The 20,852-nt window shown below is 38.6% G+C and overlaps 3 protein-coding genes across 3 annotated transcripts; 2 read left to right on the top strand and 1 right to left on the bottom strand.

The window, feature by feature from the left end:
- Window positions 1–89: 89 nt before the first annotated feature.
- Window positions 90–5,006, bottom strand: LOC143445470 (protein NipSnap homolog 2-like). The gene is made up of 9 exons (XM_076944588.1): window positions 4,856–5,006; window positions 3,465–3,580; window positions 2,650–2,695; window positions 2,353–2,447; window positions 1,949–2,160; window positions 1,527–1,558; window positions 1,365–1,459; window positions 1,024–1,107; window positions 90–848 (listed from the first exon to the last, which is right to left on the bottom strand). The coding sequence occupies exons 1-9, from the start codon at window positions 4,933–4,935 to the stop codon at window positions 784–786; spliced, it is 825 nt and encodes a 274-aa protein (XP_076800703.1). The 5' UTR covers window positions 4,936–5,006; the 3' UTR covers window positions 90–783.
- Window positions 5,007–7,845: 2,839 nt separating this feature from the next.
- Window positions 7,846–13,051, top strand: LOC143445469 (BOS complex subunit ncln-like). The gene is made up of 13 exons (XM_076944587.1): window positions 7,846–8,752; window positions 9,071–9,252; window positions 9,327–9,425; window positions 9,513–9,650; window positions 10,101–10,184; window positions 10,276–10,379; window positions 10,508–10,763; window positions 10,925–11,062; window positions 11,205–11,321; window positions 11,384–11,482; window positions 11,590–11,687; window positions 11,825–11,957; window positions 12,180–13,051. Exons 1-13 carry the CDS (start codon window positions 8,578–8,580, stop codon window positions 12,243–12,245), a joined length of 1,689 nt encoding a protein of 562 aa, XP_076800702.1. The 5' UTR covers window positions 7,846–8,577; the 3' UTR covers window positions 12,246–13,051.
- A 1,105-nt stretch (window positions 13,052–14,156) lies between these two features.
- Window positions 14,157–20,476, top strand: LOC143447112 (uncharacterized). The gene is made up of 10 exons (XM_076947050.1): window positions 14,157–14,319; window positions 14,600–14,764; window positions 15,971–16,166; window positions 16,328–16,486; window positions 17,550–17,676; window positions 18,198–18,358; window positions 18,746–18,979; window positions 19,342–19,471; window positions 19,578–19,677; window positions 19,924–20,476. Exons 2-10 carry the CDS (start codon window positions 14,621–14,623, stop codon window positions 20,053–20,055), a joined length of 1,383 nt encoding a protein of 460 aa, XP_076803165.1. The 5' UTR covers window positions 14,157–14,319; window positions 14,600–14,620; the 3' UTR covers window positions 20,056–20,476.
- Window positions 20,477–20,852: the final 376 nt, after the last annotated feature.

The following is a 20,852-nucleotide window of genomic DNA, read 5'->3' as shown; positions in this document are numbered from 1 at the left end:
GGTGAGCACACACAACACAGTTGCCATAATGTGATCCTATGACGTCAAGTATCATGTGCACAGCAAAGTTATTCTTCATAAGCTTGGACTTTTCAAACCATTAATATGAATTTATATTGAACAGTTTTGTCGTACGCACACCGTTGTTTTAAGCAAAACGAGCAAATTGAACATCCACACTCATGCGGGTGTGGTTTAGAAAACTGCAAGTCACCTCATGAAGCGATATTCACTGTGAGCTGGTGATGCAAACTGGAAAAACTTTTTTCAATTTTGTCAAACGTTGTTACAAACATAGAAAGAAAATTACACAGAAGATGAGGATAAAAGTATTAGCAGCCCCGCAAATATTCCACCTTGTTTAATTATCGAGAATAATTTCGCCCATAAACACAAAGCGTTGTTGAGGAACATGTTTCAGTAGTTTTAGCAATCTCTTTGGAAAAATATCTTTAAGAGCCAAAAAACGTAGTAAAACGGCTTGAATATTAGCAGTGTTTAGTCACTAGATTGAACGAAATACATTTAAAGAAAACCTTCCATCAAAAATCGATCCTCCTTGAACTTATAAAGCATGTCATGGCTAAAGCATTGAAAAACGCAACTCAAAACTGCACAGAAAATTGGCGGTTTTTTGACACAATTTCTAACAGAAGCGAACAAAAATATTTGAAAAACGTAACAATATGAACTCCAGTGAGTGGATCCGTCTTGACCCACGGAAGTTGAAGTTCAAGCCTTAGACGAAAGATGAGAAAATATTCACGACTTACCACCAAGACATCACTTGAGCGGTGAATATGAAAGCGGAATTAGAATCATTGAACTCATATGACGAATTAATGGAACTGCAAGAGATAGATTCAATTTCAGTGGAAAGTTGAAGCTTATTGAACTTTCAGAAAGTTGTTGAAAAAGTTTTACCATAAAAATCAGCTTAGCAACTGTAAAGTTTACCAAACACAGAACTTTAGAATAGAACTTAAAATGAGAAAATGCCAGAACATGATGCATGAAACTGACCCGTATAATACACAGTGTTGTCCCATCCTGATTTGCTCCACGCTGATTGTCTGGTCGTCTTTCTGTGGTCCAGATCCTCATAAGCTGGAACAAAATGCATTAACTTAAACGTTAGATTTTATCTTGCACACAAATTCTTGTCACTAAGCCAGGGGTTCTCGTTTTGCTGACGATCAGATATTAGCCACCATAACATCAGCAGTAGTTGGCAGACGAGTAAACTAGTTCTGCTGTTATTACATGCTCATCTCCATCATTGATAGTAAATAATTTCTTTTCAAAAATCTCATTCAGTTAAAGAGCCGCAAAATAAAATTGACAAAACCTTTAAAATCATTCACCCCAAAGATGATGGACAACATTGAGGTCGCCAATTTCAGAGAAAAATCCACCGACCGCTTCGCTGCTTTCCTGTCTCGCTCTGATACCGCGAGCCCTGAAATAGAAATCATAATAGTTTTTGTCGAATAATTAAAATGATTTTGAAAATAATTTGAACTTACCAGTTATTTGCCCATTCTATCATTGTTCCCGGCTAAAAATATATGACAACTTGTAAGACATTTACAACTGACTGATACAGGAATACAATCTACTACACTATAAAAGCACAACCACTAAAACAATAAATAAAGCAGAAAACGTCTGCATTTTGCTGAGTTTATTTCCAACATAGGGCATAGCATACAATAAAGAATAGTTTATGCCGAATGAAGAATTTCAATTCCTGTTCGAGAATAGTTTTAAAGTTCAAACACCAGCAGTGCTTTGCCTTTGAAGTGGAGTTGCAAAAATGATTGGTTTAATGGGCTTTCACGTTTAGGAACTTTCTGTCACATACATTACTTAATATTATTAATAACTATCTTTTTAAACAAACTGAAATAGGCCGCATTCCAAATAAAAACCGCAAAGTTTTAAATACCTTTAAATGGTAAGATCTCAATTCATAAATGTTGGGTCCTTCCCTTGGCAAAACCTCATTCCAAAAGGAGAACTCATAAAGAAGTTGGTTGCTCCTCGAATGGAGCATCTTACTTCTCTCGACTCTCATGTTCTGGTACCACGCCTCCTCTCCCAACATCAGGTTCGTTTTGCGGATCGCGGGAAAGCCATCCGTGTACCTCCAGAGGTGCACTGCGAGAATGTGGATGTAAACTTTTCATTACTGCAATTATACGGTAGGTGATACTGGATCAAACCAGTTTGTAGAGCAGACAAAAATAAACACATAAAGCATTCATTGAATCACTTAATTCGGCATTTGTACAATATAATGTTTAAAATGACTAATGCTGTCATCTAACGCATAAAAGTTAAATTTCATACCAATCTGGTCTTGGTCTCCATACCAGCACGACCAACTTCCAACCAGTTCTATTGGCAAGTCAGAATTTTCGCTGACCAATGGAAGAAACTCAGCGCTACATGAAATCAAATTTAAGTTGGCAGTGCATTACGAGTCAGAAGGGGATTCCAAGCAAATATGCCCAGAAATCGAAATCAATCCAACTTAAATGAAACTGAAAGCTATCCCTAGCGGAAAAATATTCTGCCAGGTTTACACTTTGATGATTATCAAGAAAGGGGAATGCACAATAATTACACAACAGGCAACGAACTTACCACAACTTTTTATATGCCATGGTAGCTTCAGGCTTCACATGATGAACTGCGGAAACAAACAACATTTGGTGGCCGAGTCATCCGAAATAAAGGAAAAATGTCTGCCAATGACGTTGGCAATGAAGTGCATATTTTTTATATAATATATACAGTGGTCCCTCATAACTTGAAAGGTTTTAAACTTAGGCCAATCTAAATCATTCCATAGAACTCAAACAGGTAATCAGTGACAAAAGTTTTACAACGCTAATCATTTTCAAAATTACAAATATAACCTCCACATTTTCTTCCTTTCAACATCTTATATTTCTATTGCTGTATTTCTGTTGTCAATTGCTTAGGGCATTGCTTTAGCATCTCACGTTAAAAGTACTTTGTTTTTTAAATGAAAACTCTGCTTTATATTTTTTTAAAAGTCTAATAAGAAAATTTATTTTAGTATTTATCAGAAGTGTTTTTATCAGCACCAAGTCATAGGCAGCAATCGTTATCTTGAAAGTAGTTTAACAAAATCCCTTGTTATAATGTCATAAGTTTAAGTTTAACTGTCAATAAGTTTTGAAGTCTTATTTGTGCCACGGTGTCAACATTAACTCAGTGTAGCACCCAGACTTATTTCATTGGTAATTTCTATTAATTTAAGCACAAATGAACAATCCAAACTTCAGATACTCAACGTAGTTCAATGGGTCCCTTTGGCTTCACATTAACAATTTTTAACGTCCATATCGTTATCAATGAGTTCAACATTTAAGTTCTTCATTTCACTTTAGTAGCACAGCGTAGCAGCATATATGTTTGAAAGAAAAACTTACACTGGAGTTTATACAAATGATTCACATCTTTCTTCGTAAGCAATGATGACTGGGAATCTGTCCTTGGTGCAACTTTGGGCATGAAAAAGTTCTTAAAATCTGACGAACTGACGCATCTGCAAACAAAATAGTGAAAAATTTAAATGCTGAGACTAAAATTGTGGTGTGTCAGCATAAACATATTGCTCTTAAAATATTACATGTCCATTCATTTACTAGAAATAAAGTTTACCAATTCACATTCTAGTTTTGAGAAATGTCAAGCTTCAATAAATTTTCTGACACCTATTTTCCAGTTTAATATGTCAAAACTACCATTGCAAGTTTGTAGGTTGGTATCATGGTAAGAAAGACCGACAGAGCCTCATTTTATCTGTAGGTCTACTGCTTCTTCTTCTTCGTGTGGAGTAGATGGTTCTTTAATTTCAGAGAGGGAACAAAAACTTCATATTGTAGGGCAGGTGTTTGTTAGCCAGCTGACCAGGTTTTCATCCATTGTTGTCAGACCACGGTTTCCACAAGGATGGCGGTATGTGGGACAAGATGTTATGACGTGGTCTGCAGTCTGCTCTTCTGCACCACACTCACAGGCCGCAGATGGAGCCATACCCCATTTGTGCATTGTTGAGCGGAAGAGGCCAACGCCAGTTTTAAGGCGATTGAGCTTGGTCCAAGCACCCCTGGGAAAATGCATTCCCGGTGGTGATGTGCTGGCCTTCAAAATGTAGCCATGAAGTCTGGAAGAATTTTCTTGCCACTCCATGCTCCATTTGTAATCCGCCCAGCTTGCCACATTGGTGCTTGACAGATTAAAGTCATCCAGTAAATCCAATGCAGCAGGGACAAATGGGTGCCTCGACTTAAGCTGCCGGTGTCCTCTAAGTAGAGGAGACAGGAGCCGGTTATGCAGAAGATGCCCAGGCTCCAGTGCTCGGCGTGCTAGAGACAGAACTGCTCTTTACTTTGCAACTTAGTCAGTAAATCCGCCAATAAACATGTCGTTGCATGAGTAATTGTATACGTGCAAGAAAGTGCCAGACTTTCTCAACAACAACGACGACATTGCCGTCAACTTTAAGGCAATAACAATTCAACCCAACACAGTCCATCGGCCTCTGCCACTTCACATGAAGTTGACAGGGCAAGCAGTAGCATACAAACAAAGCTTTTTCTTTCTTCATTGAATGTTTGCAGATGTTAGTAATAAATCGGTGTGAATGTTTGGCATTCACGTGAATGAGTCCCGTGTATGAATGTGCCACATTTCCACTATGGGCTTGGGAGCTATGCTAACCTGCCATGGCAAAAAGTGCAATGCGCCAGCGAACGGCCAAAAATAAACATTATAATTTCTTGTTAGAAAAATTACGTTTAGTGACGCTAATATATACCTGTTTGTCGTGATCCGAAATACACTCTTCTTGTAACAGGCACTGAAAACTACAGATAAATGCTTTGACTTAAACATCATTTAACAACACACAAAAACACATGAACTTTGAAAGTCTGCAACAATAACAAAGAGTGAAAACGGTTTTGATATTCATTTGTTTAATTTCTGCAAATAGCGGTAGCCGAAATGCCAGACTGCTGAGTTTGGCAAAGGCGCACCAATACTTACTTATGATGAGCTTCAGTGCTGCACTTAAAGTGCGTTATTTTGGGTAACACTAATTTCAGGAAATAGGGAACCGAGGAAATGTAGAAAATTGACAGTAAAAGTAGGAAATCAAGAGACCTAGGATGTATCTCCAGCTCTAATTTCTGGAAATCGAATATTGGTGGACACAAGAGGTAGCCTAGTAAACTTGGATATTACTTCCGTGCACTCAATGTTCAATTGATTAAAATTTTTAATAAGTCAAACTATGTACCGGTACTTTACTGTGTAAATGCGCACATAAGTGCACTCTTCCATTTCGTCTGAGCATTTTTGCCCAGCAGACTTGTCATTTTTGGTTGTTTGGCGCAAACAAGATCTTGCTGAAAACGGCCATAGTCTGCCTGCCTGTAGTCCGGCCAAAATATAAAGCAAAATTAATTCTTTTTTTCCGGTAAATTTGGTTGGTTAATTTTAAAATTTTACAGCTGGCTAGTAGAGTGGTAGGCCTAGCATTCCATTGCTATTTGTTGATTACCAGCTGTGCCGCTGTAAGCCTAATGATCATTGGTCAACACCAGGCCTAGGAATATGTAACAGAAGTAGCCTACAGGAGTAGGCCTACAACAACACTAAACTACACTATGGAAGAGCGATAGTTAGAATACTAAACTAAACAGTAATAAGAGTACGGTAGTCTGCGAATTTAAAATGAACCATACGCAACTCTCACTTTGAATTGTTATAACATTTTTTTTCCAAACTCTAATAAATTAATCTAGCACCAATGGGCTATCCTTGGACCTAAACTCTCAGCTTTCATCATTAAATTACCCACAAAAAATTATTTCCTTAATTTCAATCAGTTAACCCTATCTACGCTATGTGCGGCCGATCCTGCACACAGTCACGGAAAAACATGGCGAACAGTTGCAATGTTTGCTGTAGAAACTTGAAACTTGGTGAATTTTTCTAAAAAATGCCCAGCTATCTGTCCATGTTTGTTTTACAAACTTTAATTTTGTAACTTTAGAGATATTGTCATATTTTCATAATTTTGCTCTCTGCTGCCATCGTGAGCGCATTGAAGCGTATCGTTTTCGTTTACACGTTCACGCACAACTAACTTGATTAACTATTCTCTTGTGTTCTCTTCTCGCGGACAGCTGGTTTTCCAGGCAATAAGCATAGCGGGAGCGCGGCGTAACAAAGAACAACTTCTAGAAATGTATCACATGTAGAAATGCTTAATATACACTAAATGCACTTTCTTTAGTTTTACAATTATGCTATATACAGGAAGCCAGGTGTTTTTGCTACTTACTTCACCACTTCCGCATTTTCGTAGATGAATGAAATTTGCTGCATCAGTGTTGGTCGCTCCAACCGCTCATACGTCAAGCCGACCAGGCCTCCAACTTTTGATTTTTATGACCTTTCATAATAATTTTCTTTTTTGGGGTCGTTTACTCATAGATACATAATAACAAATTTTCGAATTTTTTGATTTGAAAGTATTCAAAGTCAAAAATTGCTAACTTACTTCATCCAGTTTAAGTTTTGCTTTGAAGAAACGCAGTATAAAAATTAAAATGTTATTAGCATATTTTTTAAATATTTAATTGCAGAACGATGTAAATAACGTGGTATAGTAATAGTATCTTATCATAATGTTCTTTTTAAAAAACTATAAACATTTTCACAGCGATTACTTGTGACCTTTTCGATACTATGATTATGTCCTTCCTTCGTGTTTAGTGCAAAGCATTTTAGCGATTGGACTCGCTTGCTTCTTGGCCTAAATATCGAAAGAGTTGCAACCGACTTAGTTCGTAAGAAACTAGGGCCTAGTGCTGATGAAATATGTATACTAATGAGCTTCGTAGACTTTGTGTTCGTGGTCCCTTCTTAAAGTGGTAGCGGCCAGCGTTGTAGGTATCGTCTCATGTTGATAGGAACCATGCATAAATGTAAAGTTGTTGCAGCGTAGGATTAGGTCTATATACCATTCAAACAAATCTTTTTGTGATGGTAGGTTTGGACTAATATGTAGCTAATTACTTGTTTTCGAATTTATAGCTTATACAAAGTCAATTGTGCAGAAAGTTGACTTAAAATTTAGCTCGGATGTGCAGCTGCCACGAAATTCAGACCGGGGTGTAGCCCATACCCCATTTCAGAACATACGTAACATCTAACTATTCATAAGATTTGACCGTCTTAACAAATGTGGGTACTTGCCAGATTTCTCACCTGAAAGCAGCAAACTTTCCAATCCAGTGCATCTGATCCATAAACCATGGCACACTTTTTCTCTGTCTGACCCCTGCTGAAAAGTTTGTATGAAAAAAGTAGAGTTATCTTTTGCGCCAATTTTCAGGCGCAGAATTGCTTTTTTGTCCAATGTTCTACATCAGCGTGGTCCAACTTCTTTTCATCGCGGGCCAAAATCAGAAAATTTTTTTATCTTGCGGGCCAATGTTTTTAAATTAGAACTGAAGAAATGTGAAATTAGAACTGAAAAACAATGTGACATTGATATTAGAACTGAAATTAGAATAGTTCAAAATTTAGCTATTAAATGCTGATCAATGTGACATCTGCGGTTGAGGTTCTTCCTCGACAATAGCGACTATCAAAGCTGACTATCAGTTGGCGGGCCAAAAAATCAGTGCTCGCGGGCCAAGTTTGGCCCGCGGGCCTGCAGTTGGACCACGCTGTTCTACATTAAAAGTATTACATTGGTGTGATGAAAATTTTGGGTAGTCTATTATATTTCTTGGCACAATGAAAGCAAACCTTCTAGTAGGGCCTCCAACATGCAACCATGCAGGTGTACGACCTAACTGGCATCCGTTAACAATGCTTGCTCCTGTGTATTGCTTCTGGTAAACATTTCCAAATTTAAAGACAAGGTCCCTGACCCCAACTGAAACATACAGCGGTTTTCGACATGAAATTGTGCATGCAATGGGTTACTTGTACAGGATGATATTGTTGCACAGTTTCAAAAGTGGTTTCGATACGGAGTTTCTTCTCTTCCAGTCATATTCTCCTCATGTGCTGTTTATTCTTTTATGTGTACTGACCGACGATAAATTTAGTTTGACAAAGCGTTCAACATGAGGCTCGAAAAGAAAGTATGACAGTTTTCAACAAGAAATCATGCAGGAAAAAGTCATAATTTCGGAGAGCACTTAGGCTATACCTTCATTCTTTGTGTATTTATTATAAATTAACATTCAAGTGACCAGCTTTACCTGGTTTATTTATTATAAATCAATGTGCACGTTACTGAGTCTTGGGCATGCTTGTGCCAATTTTGCATGCGGGACAATAGGTGACAAATTGTTCATTTTCACCATCAGTATATGCAGTGCATTTACCATTATGTGGTGTTTGTTGACATTGTGTTTTATCATTTTTTCCTCTGAAACAGATCAGAGCTTTCCATTTTCTTCTTTTTTCTTATCAGTGAGTCCTGCAGTTTCAAAAAAGTAGATCTGTTTCAAAATGTTGGAAGAAGCGTCGCAGGCAATTGAAGCATTTCGTGCCGGATTTCCAATGGCATTCTTGGCTGTGGTTCCCGTTATCTTTATGGTCATGTCACCCATTGCAGTTGTAGATGCCGCTCATGAATTTACTGTGTACAGAATGCAGCAATACGACTTACAAGGAAACTCTTATGGTGAGTTCCTTTAAAAAGTTTCTGTACAAGTTTCAAATTTTGTACTGTTTCCAATTTAAATGCAGATCGATTTGGAGGTTGTATACTTTTGTATAGCCAAGCATTCTATCTAATTACAAGTCACCAAGTATATACTAATTTACTTCTTTCACTTACATACCAACTTTGCATTCAGAAAAAGGAAACATAAATATTATACCACTAATTAATATAATTAGTCATATCGCCTACATAGTACATTCAACTCCCTGTCAGAATTTGTTATACATATGCAGTATATGGAAGTAATGTTATTAAATCAAATCATTTTCAATTCAGGTTGTCGTAGTTCGTTGGTTAATGCCGAAGCACGCACGATCCACTCTTCATCGTACGCACGGAAATGTGTCTTGATTCGATCCAGCGAACTCACTCACACTAAATACCTAGAAGTGGTCGACGGCGGCCCGAGTGCAATCGTCGTCTTACTTTGTGGAAATATGTCCAATGGGCAGATACAGGTGAACACTGTCGGCTACCGTCATGTTAAATGTTTCAAGAAGCTTTTTATAACTTGATCTCTATTCGACTTTAGAATTTCATTGAGATGGAGAATGAATTACTGAGCACTGATTCCAGCATTCCTGTGTATTTTGCAAATGAGGATCAAGAACTGAACAATGTTTACGATAGGGTGAGCACTTCATCCGTGTAGGAGATGTGTTGTTTATTTTGATATCTTGTCATGTCATGCGCAGCCTTGTAAACAAACTTTTCCCAGGTTACCCATTCCACCAAAGTTGAATCGAGTTCAGCGCTTCAAGCAATGGTGGATGCCGCTACCTCGGTGGGATATCAACTTGTCACGGTTGGTGCAGCCAGCAAGTCAATGCCTGATCATTCCATCGTCAATATTGAGGTTCGATTTTATTTTTATTCCACCGGCAGTTACAATCTGTTTGCTTGATTCATTCCTAAACTAAATTTGCCCTGTGCTGTGTAAATGGGAAAATAATCGTAATCATGCTTTGATTGTGCAAACCAGAAACTACCAAAGTATATTTGGTAGTTTCTACTGTTTTTGTATCAGATGATGCTTATTTTCGTAATTGCACAATTTTAACTTGGCCTTGATTTCTCCTACTCAAGCCCCAGTTGCCCAGCTTGTCTGTGGGTGATTTTGGTCTGCCATATTTGTATCTTTTGGATGAAAGCAATTAAGAATGGTTGCCAAGGTGGCAAGGTCGTCTGAGGTCATCTGGCAATAACATAAAAAATATCGTTAAATGTAGCCCAAGTTTTTTTCCCGAAATATAGCTTTTTTCTCTTATAATGCTACTCTTGCTCATGAGTTGATTGATTCATTAAGGGATTCCTTCCAGGCCTGGGAATTGAGGATCAACTTCCAACAGTCGCGGTTGTTGCTCATTCAGACTCCTTTGGCGTCGCTCCTGTAAGTTTCCTCACTTGCTTTATTTTACATTTGAAGCAGATGTGTGTTGGATTTTGTGCCTGGGTTCAAATCTTTATGTTGCTCCTTGCAGTATCTGTCATACGGGGCAAACTCTGATGCAAGTGGGGTTGTTGTTCTGCTGGAATTGGCACGAGTTCTTGGCAAACTTTACAGAAACTCAAGAACTCACCCAAAGTGAGTTTGCAAACACCATGTTCATGACATTATTGTATCACGACGAGAGAGCTAAAGTTTTTAGCCAGTGCCCTGTGCCTTTTTTGCTTGCTTCAAATTATTTGTAAAATTAGCTGAATATTTTCCAGACACAATGTCCTCTTTCTGCTCTCCGGAGGCGGGAAGTTCAATTATCAAGGAACAAGGCGTTGGATCGAGGAAGCGCTGGACAACTCTGCTTCTTCCTCCATTGACAATCCTTCCTCAGCACTTCTTTCAAGCGCATCACTCGTGTTGTGCCTTGAAGGGCTTGCACTGGATGGGACCAACTCGCTTAGAATGCACGTCTCAAAACCGCCAGCTAAAGGAACTGTTGCTGACGCTCTTTATAAAAATATTGAAAAGGTATAAAACTGTTTATGATTTACTGACAACTTCTATGGGTGTCATTTCTTTGTTCAGAGACTGGTAACAAATACGATGCCTATAATGGCTGTGTCATGTTTTTGTTGGCCACTCATTTCTATGAATTTAATTTATAAATATGTCGACTGTATATTATGTAGTTTGGAGGAGGTGACGTTGATGTGTCCCTCGTTCATAAGAAGATCCGTCTCTCGTCAGATTCGCTTGCGTGGGAACACGAGCGATTTTCAATCCGTCGTCTCCCAGCTGTCACTCTCTCTTCATTTGAGAACCATGATGTGAGAATTTATTTTGCTCCCTCTCACTTGTGATTTTGTGTGGAGATTTTGCAGCAGAATTTCTTGATTCTTGCATCATAAGTGCAGTTGTCGTCATTCGAAAATGTTACTTACATCACCATCATTTTCTTCTCTGTTGCAGCATCCCATCAGGCGTTCCATTATGGACAGGAAAGACAAAATATCAATGGAAACACTGGTGAAAAATACAGCGATTATCACAGAGTCGCTTGTCAGCTACCTATACAACACGACAGATGTAAGTAGATTAAGTTGAGTAATGCAATGGATTGTAGCAAGTCATATTGTGTGCTTTCGCAGGACAACATGCTGAACTTTGTCAGTGGAGATTATGGCATTCAGAAGGAGAGGATGCAGACATGGATGGACTTTCTAGTCACCTCACCAAGGCCTGCCCAGGTAATGCAAGATGGGCAAGTAGTTGTGATTGTGGTATTGTGCTCAGAACATGCACAAGCATAGAAAGTGATTGTAACCTGCAAGTGACAATTTGTTTGCATCACCAGGCACTGCACGAAGACCATCCTGTGGTCACTGCATTAGAAGCAGAGCTGAATAAACACACTAAAGGAGTCCACAAACAAGCTTTCAAGGCCGATAAGCGGTAATCTTTTTCATAATAAACACAAAAATGCTTTTTACTGTGTTCAAGGACTTTTTCTTTTGAGTACTTTGCCATTCTACGACAGTAAGCTTCAGCATATTGCTTCAGTCGTTGATGCCGTGACTATTTTCTTCCAGAGACCCAGACTTTATGTTTTATGATGGCCTCGTGCTGCAAATGAGTGCATCTATCGTGCGGTCTGCCGCCTTTGATCTTTATATGACTGGAGCAGTCGCCGCTTACCTTGCTGTCATCTATTTCCTTGTGTTGGTGAGTGGCAAGTTAGCTTTCTCATATTCCATCTTGAAATATGTGTCATTGTTCAGGCTGACACCTTTTTAGAAAAACAACTGTTAAAATAACTTCCTGGATACCAATCTTTCTTTTTTATGGGTCTAATGAAGTAATATGTGGTCCTATTTCAAACAGAACTATCCCTGTTATGATAAGATTCACAAGTAATTAAAAACTCTTTCAACTTTTTCTTTCAAGAAATTCAACGGAGTTCTCTCAATTGCCAAAAAGTTCAATTCTCTGCCAAAGGTCAAGGTCCAGTAAACGATGCAATAAACATTTGTGAGCGATTCGCGTAGCGAGCTGTTTAGCAGTATGAGACAAAGTGTGTGTGAAGAAGCCTCTTATGTGTGTTTTCATGTAACTTGTTCTTGTGCATTTCAGTTCTTCACAGTTATTTTAGCAGCGCTCCTCAACCCTATATGCAACCTTAATTTTAAGCTGAACGAACTTTGCGGGCCCATCTTACCACAACACTTGGTAAAAATGATTATGTTTCACGTTTCTAAAATTTGTGGTTCCCATAGGCCCATCGCACCCATGTAAAATTTACATACATGGTCATAATAAGCTTTGCAAGTATAGTAGACCAGTTTGAAAGAGTTACCACACAAGAAATTATGCGCATGGTTATGATTCATTACCACTGCAATCATCTCTTATTGCATAAAAATACAAAACTGCTTGATGCCTTTCATATTATACAATGTGAAACTTCGTTCTCTGTACTCCGTGAAATGTTTGTATAAAACGTATAAAATCGTTCCTCGTGACATAACAACTACGGTATACAACAAGAGAAATTACCACAGACACCATCGGCTTACCGTATGTTTTTGCTTTGCGCTTGTTGTATTTTGAGCAACGGAGTAATCGCCTAATATAATTCTACCTCATGATCATGAAACGGAAATTACGAATCTTACAAACGGCGACCGACCTAATCGCACTCTCGGTCGCCACCCAGGGGTTGAGACGCACTGTCTAGAATATTCAAAATATTTCTTAGTGTGTTTCTTGATTGTAGTGTCTTGAACTGCTCGGCTTAATATTACAGCTGCATTTATATTATGTGGCATGGACACGGTATGTGTAGTTTCATCCAATGTGAGATCGAAAACTCTGTTTCCAACCAACGAGCGTGCAGTAGCCAACAAAAAACAATTTGCTTGTGATGGAAAATTTTTGCTGATTTCATTGTCCACTCAGCTAACTTAAACGTGAAGTTTGTTATTTGTGGACAATGCGACGGTATACTTTAGCAATCCACAAAGTTAATTTTGTGGACGAGGCAGCACATGCAACACCATATATTGTCATACTCTGACATGGAACAAACTTCAATCAACGCGGAATGTATTTCGGTGTCCTACTTGTATGCAAAAAAGTGTTTTGTATTTTGTCTGCAGACTTTTCGAATATTTTTGAAAGCCAATGTCTTTTCATTGCCGTCATTTCTTAATAAACAAGAAGCAATGGACAGAATGTTGTAGTCTTTAACCATGTCCACTAAACGTATTTGCTCTAGACGCAATTAACCTTTCTGGTTTTTATTGGCTCAATAGCGTGTCACATTTAACAACCGCCTTGACACCTTATACAAACATCTTATTATGAATCCTTACGCGGGATAATCTTATATACGACAGGCAGTATACACAAAGATTTCACAATGAATAAAATGTGTAGGGTCTTGATAATCTTGCAATGGTGTGGAGTGTTAGGTTTTAAATCCTTAAAATGGGTAGTCGGATGGTTATAATACTTGAACCCTAGTTGTTCACAATAAATACTTTTAGCTGATTGACGCAGGTTTAGAAACAATATCGAGTCATACGCGCTTGTTGTAAAACACGTGATCTATTAATCAAAGGAACTCATCCTAGAACAAACAAATCGGAGCGGTATCAAATAATAATCTGGCAGTTTAGGCAAGAGCAAGGCTTCTATACAGGACAAAGTCGACTCGTGAACTGCACATGCGAGGGAGTAAAAAATCGTTCCTGTCCCGTGTTATTTCCTTCTCCAAGTTTGTGTTGTCATAGCCCGAGTGCAGATTAAACAATATCTTTCCATAAATAGTGCCGGTACAGTTCTTTGTTTTGGACCTTTTTCGCTTCAACTATTAAACTACAAAAGACTTCGCCCTAAACATCGTCAGTGTTTTACTTCAGGGCAACAAAGCAATCGGTATTTTAAGAGTTGGTAACAAAAGACGGTTTCATTGTGCGGCGATTACAACAGCTACTTGCCGGCGGCCCGACCAGATTTCCAATAGACACTCGTTATTATTGATTAGTGAAGTCTCAAGTGCAACCATCAATAAAGTCACCTTGGGGTAAGAGTAACGTTTTAGATTTTCTAGACGCAGGTATTTGGTTTTCAAAAAGTGATCAGTTAGCTGCTTTCAGCTTCAAATCTAACGAAGCACGAATTCGTTTAAATAAAAGGCGATAATAGATGTCACCCTTAAAGGTTTCAAGCAATGTTTTGAGATATTGACTGTAGTTTATTGTAAGGCAGATAACGTGTTTATTTTGATGATTCCAACGCAATGGAAGAATAGATCATCAACCATTATAAATATTATATTATAAATCAACCTTTTTAACTCCAAGTCGTAAGTGTAACAAGCTAAAATGAGAGTTGATAAATCCATCCCAACCGACAAGCGCACAGGTGTTTCGGTGTATTATGACGATTACAAGCAAAGGCTGCCTGTTGATTGTTCCGGACTTCGACCGTCTTCAGCCTTCCGAAGAAACAATCCCCATCCTTCACCGGTAAGTTAGGCTTGTATGGCGTTAATCTAGTTTTTGTGATTTTTGATGATTAGCCTAGTTACAAACTTTGGACTCGTGCCACTACCTTATTCAAAATCATTCTACCAGGAGTTACCTTTTACCAGCTTCGACCAAGTTTCATTAAACTGTACAGTATACATTCCATTGTGTAGTTGTACACCAAGTGCTGTGTGCTTAGTAGTATGAGGCAGGATAACAATTTTTAAGTCAATTGTTACATTTAAATAGCTAATAAAGCGCTGGACAAGCTCAGATGACTAAGTTAAACAGCAAATACTTTACCAAATTTCTATTATTATTCACGTAACGCATCTATTTTATCAATTGTATCCAGTTACGTAGGGTAAACACGTGATACAGAGAATTAGTAATTGGACACATTGGATGGCTTACACCACGCAACTACACTCCATTGCGATTTCTTGTTTACAAAATAAAGTTGTCATCGTTACAATTTAAAGGAGTCCATGTCAGGCTCTTTAAAATGGGTTTTAACCTTTTATTAAAGATCACGAGTTCAGTTTATGCTGGTCCGTCATAATTCATAGCCAGCACTAATTACAACGTTGGCATAACATAGAGACATTACCGCCATGAAAGGCACTCTACAGATTCAGATTGTGTGCTTTGTGCAAATCCGAAGTCCCCATACATTTCGATAACGACTATAAAAAGGCACGCAGAGGCGCATATAGCCTAGATCTGACGTGGCCAGGTTAAGTTTATTACGTATCTTAGATTATGTAATAGTGTTGCTGAATCTGCCATATAATATGCATTATCTGAATATCTTGGATTAATTAATTTAAATAGGATAAGGTTTAAAATCAAATCAAAAACAGAATAATATCATTATTGGAATAAGTTCAAAATGGCCTGAATAATTTCATCACAGCAATAAGCTCTTCAATTTTGTTCATTTTTAATTAAATACAGCTATGGTCTTATTTCAATATTTTTCATTTTATTGCCTTGCTGATCTTATTCTTTGATGAAATTAATATGGCGCACGTCGAAGCTACGCTTGGTGAGAAGAAATACTCACAGGGAAGTTAAGGGCATAGGTTTATTTAGAAGATTTTAAGAAACAAAAATTGGGCATGAGGTTACTTTCACTGGTGACCCCAATCTACACTTTCAGAGAGAGGATGAAAGTTTATAACCTATGTAAATTACTCATTACAGAAATTTCTGGACCCATGTAAGATTCCTGACGAAAGTACAAGACTTGAGAATAAAGTTAGGCACGCTGTCCGAAAATATCTCGATGATGTCTATCAAACTTCAAGACAGATAAATAGCGACGGTTCCTATCAGTCACCGCCTGTCTTCCAACTAACTGCTGATACCGTTCGTGAAAGGATATTGACACGTCCCAAATGTATGTCTTAGAAATATCTTGTAGGCCTAACTTGTAGCTTAAAACTGTCTCAAAATATCTCTCCGGATATCTTGCGGACTGTAAGTTAGACGTTCGTAGTGCGTAAATTGCCTGTAGTCACAATAAAACAATAAAAATTGTTGGTCATGTATTTTTTGCAGCTACACCATCTTTCAAGCTGTCACCTGACTGCACAAGGGATAGCTTTGGACCGACAAATTCCATTCGTATAAACGGTCAAGGCATAAGACGACCAGGTAGCGCAATTTTACTTGAAAAGTCGCCACTGGCTCAACTAGACGGCGAAACCAAACGAGAAAGTGAGTGCTACCATTGCTGGAAATGATTGCAAATGCAAAGCAGATATAACAAAAAATATGATTACAAATTATCCTCAAAACGTAGCCTAAACTAAATTGAAATTTAAGCGGTTGAATAAATAAAACTGTACGGCTTTCTATCTGGCCTCATATTTCCAACTGTTCTTTCCGTTCCTAGCGCAACACTGCTGTGACAAAGTTTTATGGTTTAATCAAAACAAACAAACAAACAAATGTCGACTCGTCGACCTATGTCACCGTTAAAGCGATATATCCACAATGCCTGATCAATTGTTTTTAATTGATGTGGACGATGTTGCTTTAAACGTAATAAAGGTTACCCTTGAAGGGTTGTCCTTTTATCCGCCCAATCATAAAATATTCCATAGAAATATCGCCGAACAATAACTGAGAACAGCGCCTGGTGCGACCCGAACTGAAACATGATCCTAAGTTTAATTGTCCGCGCGATAATCTGTGTGTTTTCCCTGTACATTAATGACTTGGGCGTTATCTCGATAGCGGCCTGTACTAAGCATTTGTAGATTTCATTGCACTGTTTAGAAAAAGTATGCAAAGAAAATCAGCACCATGTGTACAGTAGGTAATCGCTAATAGCCAGCATAAATAATCTATACCACCAGTCTAAACTCAACTGGAAAAAAGAGGCAGCGTGTTCAGATCTTATGCACAAATAGGCCTAAATTGCACAGGACTTTTCAAGAAAACTTAGTTTGACCCTGGTGTTTGTGAAGACAAGCAGGTCAAGGTAGCGATCGCCTTCATCGTTGAAAATGCCAAAACCTCGCGATAATCCGAATATTGTAAAATGGAAGCTTTTGCGCGGGCTTCCCAGGGTCTCACCACATATGGTAGAAGTTGCAAAGAAGATGGCTCCCAAGTCCTTGTGGCCTTACATAAACGTTAAATCTGGTATAAATTAATCCCTCCTGCAAGTGAATGCTAACTAGTGCACTTCGTCTTATAGTACAAGACTTATGATAAATTGAATTCATCGGATTGGTTGTAGAAATTTTTTAAAGTTAATTTGAGATCTCTTTAGGGTCTGTACGAATCGACGAAACTATAAAGGAAGATACCAGACTACGGACACCGAAGCCGCAGCGAGAAATTTGGCAGAAAACACAAAAATCGCCGATTCCGCCCCAAAATAAGCCACATTGGGTGACGTAAGTGCTGTAGAAAGGCAAAAAACGTCGTTTTCATTAGGTACAAGATGCTAAAATAACTAATCAAGTTGTGAAATACGTTAACTTAGACATTAATTCAGCATAAAGAAGGCGGATAAAGTGCATTATAATGAGCAGTGGTTCTAGAATCTGCATGTAAAACATTTTAGCGATCCACAGAAATCTTTTAATTTAGAGTTAAATTTAGCACATCTTGTATCATTTGTTTTGCGCCATAGCCTGTATAGTGTATACTGTACTGTGCTTATCCAAGCATTACCAGCCAGGCATTGTGTTTGTAATTATCTCCTTTGTTTGGTCATAATCGGATAAGCAGTTCATGGACTTGAAGGCAAATTTGGCCACTTTACTTCAAGAAACAGCAGAAAGTTAGCAATTGCCTCGGTTACAAAAAAAGAATACCGAGTTAAAAAAAAAGTTGAAAACCACAGATAAAGAGCCTTTAACCAATGAACCCGCAATGCTAGAAGGAGTATTTTCTACAAGATTGGTTTTAACAGGAACTCGGATAAGACTTCTAAGAAGCGAATCTCGTCAGCACCGCCTGGTTCAAACGGGTTCACTTACTACCCACAGCAAGTGAAAAGAAAGATGTCGATGGACAAGGACGATCACATGCCGCTGCGTCTCGACCAGTGGGCAAAAAACGCCAGCAACTATGGTGAGTTTGCATTGGCAGGGTTAGAAATAATCCAAATTACTAGTCGGTTTTGCCGACAGTTATTTGAAGTAAAGGCCTGTAGCGTCTTTAATTGTATGTCAGCCGCCCTAGAATATAAGCCGCAATAATGATGATACAAAAAATGTATAAACCGCGGCTTATAGTCGAATAATAACGCGGTACCATAGCTTACTTCTCGTTTGGGATCATCAAAGAAAGATCTTTTTCTTTTAAGTGCGGGAAAATCTACACCCGCTTGCAATTGCCTTCCTTCCTTTATTGTTGAGACAACGAACAGACGAATTCACTTTAGTTGCTTTATTCTTTATGTTTTCAATTCATCTCGTCCCTACCTTTGAAGATAACTTGTTTTCGTTTCGTTTCTAGAAAAAAACGTCGTCTTCAGCATGCTGAAGAAGGTGACCCCCGACTCCGAACCTTTCCCAACCACCCCCGCTTCGGGGGAAGTCCTGAGAATATCGGGGGTTCCCGCTGCGGATTACCACTACCCAGGGGTCGCAAACGGGCACGCAGCAACTGACCCCAATATGAGACACGTGAAAGAAAGCTGGAACAAACGGGGTCGAAAAGTCCACTCAGCCCCAGTGAAGAAAATGGGAGGTAGCGGGGAGAGGGTTATAAGCTTCTAATTAAAGCAAAGCTGGATAATTAGACTGAACGGCACGATCTGGTTTTTACCGCTTGCAGTGCGTGTTAGAATTAACAAACCAATGAAGAAAAAGCGAAATGAAGCCACAGTTTCACGGGGACGTAGTTTTATGTAAATAACGGAATTATTTCATCACTGGAAGCTAAATAGAGTCTAAATAGTTCCACTAAAGCAATAAGTTCTTGCATTTTCCCCAAACTTAGCTAAATACGGTCTTGGTCTAATTCTACAAAGTGATGATGATATTCCAATATTTTTTTAATTTGTTCCCTTTAACGTTTTCCCTATTTATGGCGCACATCTTTTTGACCAGGTCTGGTACCGGCGTCAACTCAACGACCATTAAACGATAAAAGAGTGTACCGCCTAAAGGGGCAGGACAGCAGGCTAAACCCCAGCCCCGGTGAAGAGAGGGAACTTAACCAGTACATGGACAAAATGGAGTAGGTCCTTGTGTGTATCTGTTAAGAGTTTAGGCTGCTGCAAAAGAACCTGCGCAGTGCACATAGTGTGTGTGTGGCCTCTGAACAGCATGATTCTGTCCTTCAGGTTACACACAGTGACGTCATCATCGGCCGATAGAAGGCCCGTCAAAGTCCCCATGTACACCTACCTACCACGGTCGAAAGGTCACGCTCAAGATTATCAGGTGAATATTTTTGACTTTAGCGGTGGAACAACAAACACTGCTATGACCATGGCACAAGATATAACAAAAATAATCACAAATAACCACGCGGTGGCAATGCAGTGTCTGGTTTTTAAAAGGTTTTATCCATTACGTAATCATCCTTTCACCTTGTGCATTTTGCAAACTGCTACAACCCAAACATAAACCAAAGAAACTACAGAAGCTACTGGTACTAACTAACACAATTTTTTTTACTTTCTACAGTGTAAAGTGAGCTTCTTTCAGACTGTTCGCTCGCCATTCAAGAAGCATTTCATAATTCACCCTGATTTCACCTCCGAGAACGTAAAAAAACGCAAACCAGTCAGTCATAACATTACCCACTTCAGATACTAATAAACACGCACATGCACACCAAGTATCATTTTTGCAAAGGAACATTCTTACGACAAAATGCAATATTTTAGTCTGCTTAATGACGTAACAATGCTAATTTAAATATTCTATCGACGGATAGTAAGTGAACATTTATGTGTTCAGGAACACGAATTTTTTTGTACCGTTGATTGTTTTTTTCTGTGCTCAGTACAAAAAAAATTTGTATATTAGCTCGTTTAGAAATTTTGATCTTGCTTCTTAGCCCGTGTTGTTTAATTCAAAATCTTCTTTACAAAGTTTTTTCATTTTACTTCGACAGTTGCCTTTACAACGTAGTGATGCGAAATTGATGCTTTAGTTAAGGTATTTTTAAGCATACGCCGATCTTCATCTGTCATCGCTCGACCAATTATCACGTAATACAACACAGTATACACTTTGTTTTTGTGATGATTTGAGGAATTGTGTCAGAGCCTTCCACTACAGACAGAAAACTTTAGCCGCTGGGTAGCGTCAAAGAACCTTTGTAATTACTGAAAACTTGTGGGTTGTTTTGCCCAGAAATATTTAAACAAGGTTGTTTCTAATATTACATGGAGTTACGAACCTTTCACCACAAAATCTATTGAAGCATACCCAATGATATCTTCGGTACAATGACGTCACGTTAACTTACGCAATAAACTCTTTTCCGCACAACTTTGACGTGTTAAGAAGTTTTGTGTAATCGTCAGTGTCACTGACAAAGTGCAGTTTAAAGCGTGGGCTCTCACCTTGCCTCTATCAATGCTCACTTTTGCTGATCCCATCAAACC

Source organism: Clavelina lepadiformis, chromosome 2, assembly GCF_947623445.1.
Source record: "Clavelina lepadiformis chromosome 2, kaClaLepa1.1, whole genome shotgun sequence".
Lineage (NCBI taxonomy): Eukaryota > Metazoa > Chordata > Ascidiacea > Aplousobranchia > Clavelinidae > Clavelina > Clavelina lepadiformis.
The sequence above is the reverse complement of the archived record's forward strand: the minus strand, read 5'-3'. Positions and strand labels throughout refer to the sequence as shown.

What these genes read in the sequence shown, in the direction of transcription:
- LOC143447112 (XM_076947050.1), top strand. Translation starts at nt 14,621, where the DNA reads ATGAGAGTTGATAAATCCATCCCAACCGACAAGCGCACAGGTGTTTCG. An exon ending in ACAATCCCCATCCTTCACCG is followed by an intron (nt 14,765 to 15,970) that starts GTAAGTTAGGCT and finishes TACTCATTACAG; the next exon opens with AAATTTCTGGACCCATGTAA. An exon ending in GATATTGACACGTCCCAAAT is followed by an intron (nt 16,167 to 16,327) that starts GTATGTCTTAGA and finishes TATTTTTTGCAG; the next exon opens with CTACACCATCTTTCAAGCTG.
- LOC143445470 (XM_076944588.1), bottom strand. Translation starts at nt 4,935, where the DNA reads ATGATGTTTAAGTCAAAGCATTTATCTGTAGTTTTCAGTGCCTGTTAC. An exon ending in ATAGAATGGGCAAATAACTG is followed by an intron (nt 1,460 to 1,526) that starts GTAAGTTCAAAT and finishes TTTCTATTTCAG; the next exon opens with GGCTCGCGGTATCAGAGCGA. An exon ending in TGTTGTCCATCATCTTTGGG is followed by an intron (nt 1,108 to 1,364) that starts GTGAATGATTTT and finishes ATTTTGTTCCAG; the next exon opens with CTTATGAGGATCTGGACCAC.
- LOC143445469 (XM_076944587.1), top strand. Translation starts at nt 8,578, where the DNA reads ATGTTGGAAGAAGCGTCGCAGGCAATTGAAGCATTTCGTGCCGGATTT. An exon ending in ACCTATACAACACGACAGAT is followed by an intron (nt 11,322 to 11,383) that starts GTAAGTAGATTA and finishes GTGCTTTCGCAG; the next exon opens with GACAACATGCTGAACTTTGT. An exon ending in GCTTTCAAGGCCGATAAGCG is followed by an intron (nt 11,688 to 11,824) that starts GTAATCTTTTTC and finishes ATTTTCTTCCAG; the next exon opens with AGACCCAGACTTTATGTTTT.